The 3502-nt window shown below is 46.6% G+C and overlaps 1 protein-coding gene across 1 annotated transcript in view; it reads right to left on the reverse strand.

The window, feature by feature from the left end:
• SCARA3 (scavenger receptor class A member 3) overlaps window positions 1–3301 on the reverse strand; it is a 23690-nt gene extending 20389 nt beyond the window's left edge. Inside the window, exons 1-3 of the mRNA XM_007938733.2 lie at window positions 3296–3301; window positions 3098–3227; window positions 1626–1745 (exon numbers count right to left, since the gene is read on the reverse strand). Of these exons, the coding sequence (XP_007936924.2) occupies window positions 1626–1745; window positions 3098–3227; window positions 3296–3301 (256 nt within the window). The remainder of the gene's footprint in view (window positions 1–1625; window positions 1746–3097; window positions 3228–3295) is intronic.
• Window positions 3302–3502: the final 201 nt, after the last annotated feature.

The raw sequence follows: 3502 nt of genomic DNA on the forward strand, positions 1-3502 counted from the left end.
CTACTTCCGTAGTGATACTGCCTCGGAAACCCAAGGAGGGGTCGCTATGAGTCAGGGCTGACTCGACGGCACATAACAACACAACAACAACAACAATGGTCAGGTTGCTGCCCCTGATCAGTGGGACTCTGGCTCTTTTCTTCCTCTGGTCCAGGATTTTGACACCTTCTTTAGGGCTAAAGCCTGTGAGAGGAATTAGCAGAGAGAGGGGAGATTGGATGGGAGTGAGGGGCCTGGGAAGTTCTTGAAATCAGTGATCTGCAAACCTGGTTGCACACTGAAATCACATAAGGAACTTTTAAAAAATATTAAGGCCTAGGTCCTACCCTAGAGATTATGATTTAATTGATCTTGAGCTTGGCTCTGGCATGGATATTTATAAATGTTCTTTGAGAAATTCTAATAAGCAGACAAGGTTGAGAGCACTCCCTTTGATGGTGAAACCTTTGAAGGCAGCAAATGTAACTGACCTCACCTTAATGTTCCCAATACCTGGTACATAGTCAGTCCTTGGTTTGTGTTGGATTAATTAATGCCTTTGCAATAATTAGAAGATGTCTATTTATTCAAATCATGGACATGCTGGCCTTTTGCTTTCAAGCCAAAAAAGACTGGTTAGTGAACAGCTAAACAGGGCCAGGGCTAGGTGCCTCATTTAAGGAGGTGCTCACTCTTGGGATTACACAACTGCAGAGCTGACACCTGAAAGTGAAAAACAGCCTTGGTGCCTCACTTTCCTCCCTCTAGTCCCTGCCTTGCCTCTAGTAACTAGTAGATCAGAACAAACAAACCTACTTAATAAAGAAGTCTTGACTTTCAACATTTGAAGCTACAAATGGAATGGGATTATAGTGAGAAACCACCACATTTGTTTTAATCAATTTACCATGAACAGCCGCTAGAAGTTAGAAGTTACCTGAATCTGGCTGTATGCTGTCACCTGGGTCAGCTACCATGTTCATACACTGTAGTATCTATGAGAAGTACCAAGCTTCAGATCCCTGGGCCTTACCTGTAGGACTCCAATTCAATAAGTCTGGGTGGGGCCTGGGAATCTGCATTTTAACAAATACTGGGGGGTGATTCTGATGTAGGCAAACCTCTAACTGAACTTTGACAAACATCCCCATAGACCATGGAAGGGGCTTAGAAAGCACCTGACCCAAGAATTTTCAACAATGGCTGAACAAAAGAATCTTCTTCAAAATACTGATGCCTAGTCCCCACACCCAGAGATTATAATTCCATTCATCTGGGATGGGACCCAGGTGTGAATACTTTTTAAAGCAAATGAATCCAATGTGCAACTGAAAATTGAGAACCCTTGATCTTGTCCTATGCCCTAATTTTATAAACTGGAAAGCAGGGTTCTTGAGAGGGGAAGTGTTTTGCTCAAGGCCACACAGCTAACTACTGGCCAGAAATTAGAAGCCAGTCTTTGCAGTTTGGATTAGGCATTAAGATTCCCTAGTCAGAAAGAGGCTGGTTCTGAGGTCTCCTGAGTCACCAAAGTCAGAGTTTGTCTTTGCGGGGGTGTTCAGTGCCTGACTTCTGACCAGAAACTCCCCTGCAGCCTGGTACGATGAGCCCTGGTCCAGCCAGATGCTGCTGGGAGCCACACTCACCTAGGGAGGCCAGCACAGCCACGGCCACCAGGAGCAGGGCCAGGAAGAGGTAAAGGATCCGCACAGACGTGTGTAAGGACAGATTCCTCTGGCAGCGGCTGCAGCGAGGCCCCGGCTGGCCTGTGGAAGGGACAGATGAAGGGAAGGGGCTTAGGCCAGTGGCTGAGACTGCAGCTAAAGGGTTCCATGTTTCTCCTCTCTGGCCTGTCTCATCACATTTCATAGCAGGCTCAGAAGGGAAACTGATCTCAACTCTCAGTCTTGTTTCCTTTTTGCTCAGTTGTAGAGTTTTCAAAGAATAGAATAGACAATAGATATCATTCAGCACATGAGGTGGGGGGTTTGTTTCTTTAGATTAACCCATCATATAATGTGCTTGACTGCTAACCAAAAGGTTGGGGATTTGAGTCTACCCAGAGGCTTCTGAAGAAGGGCCTTGTGATCTACTTCCAACAAATCAGCCATTGAAAACACTACAGAACACAGCTCTACTCTGACACAAATGGGGTCACCATGAATTGGAATCAACTCCATGGCAAGGGGTTATAATTCACAACACAGGTGGGCCAGGCTTGTTTCACTTTAGGTAATCAGTTCATCTTGGTTTGCCCTGGACTTCCTGGGTTTTTAACATAGAAGGTCTCATGTCATGAACCCCTTGGTCCTGGGAAAATCAGTAAAATTGATCACCAAGTTCTCAAACTGTGTTGGTAACCATCAGTTCTCCTGGAAATCAAATGAGTGCTACAGTCCACCAGTTGGGTCTTTGGCATGGAGGAAGGAGAAAGCCAAGTATGCCTTTCTACTCTGGTACATGGCCAGTGCTTAGCAGGAAGACTCCAGGAATTCAGTGATGCCCCTAACTGTGAAATTCCTAAGCCTAGCTCACCTTTGCTGCCCATCATCTGGGAGCATCTAGAAATCCTGGCACCCAGTTCACACTTCAGTTTGAACTAAATAAAAATTTCTGAGGGTTGAACCCAAGTATCAGTACTTTTTTTTTTCTTTTTAATTCCCTGGGTGATTACAATGTGCAATCAAAGCTGGAAACAATGGCTGTAGTCTACACTGAGAGTCCCTACTCCAAATAACAGCTCAGATGGCATTTGTTCCTCAGATTAACTAAATGCCAAGCTTGGCTCTGAGGGTCTGAGGAGAAAGATGAGCCAATTAAGTGGCAAGGGATATGACTGAAAGTGGATATTTCTGAGCCAGCTAAAAGGTGTAGAGACTGGATGCCTAGCTAGGGGAGCAGGCAGAGGTCATCGACAGGCTGTAGGAGGAGCCCTTTCACTTGTATCAAGCTTTGACTTTATCTGTATCACAAAATCCAGGACCAACCAACTCTGCCCCTTCACCCTCCAGCAAGCAGTGGGGAAAGGACAGCCAAGTTTCTAAAATCACATATCCCTGGGGATGGAGGCAGAGAGGAGAGGAGAACAGAGGGCAGAGGAAAGCCTTCAAACTCTTACCGTCCTGTGTGCATGGGAAGGATGGCATGTCTTCATCTTCACCAGCCATTTCCTCTTCTGTAACACATAACGCATCTCCATCGCCGCCGTCTGACCTCACTGTGATGGAGCCAGTGCCGTCAGACCCAACCTGGGGCCCCAAGCCTAAGCCACACCCCCCCTTCTCCAGCTGCCCTATTCATTGACCAGTCCCCACACCTCCATGCCCACCCCTGCCAATGGGTCCAAGTCAGCCCCCTGAAGTATCATGTGAGCTGACTATAAACAGAGAAAAGGCTGTGGGCGGGGGCATGGGTAAGAATCAAGTGACTGAGGAAACGGGATGTACAAGCACCTCTGGGTAAGGATATTTCATGATCTCTCACAAGCTGGTAAAGAAACACAGGCCAGGCCAGATACTATATC

The sequence above is a fragment of the Orycteropus afer genome, unplaced genomic scaffold (assembly GCF_000298275.1).
Source record: "Orycteropus afer afer isolate SDZICR_OR568_19922 unplaced genomic scaffold, OryAfe1.0 scaffold00053, whole genome shotgun sequence".
Lineage (NCBI taxonomy): Eukaryota > Metazoa > Chordata > Mammalia > Tubulidentata > Orycteropodidae > Orycteropus > Orycteropus afer.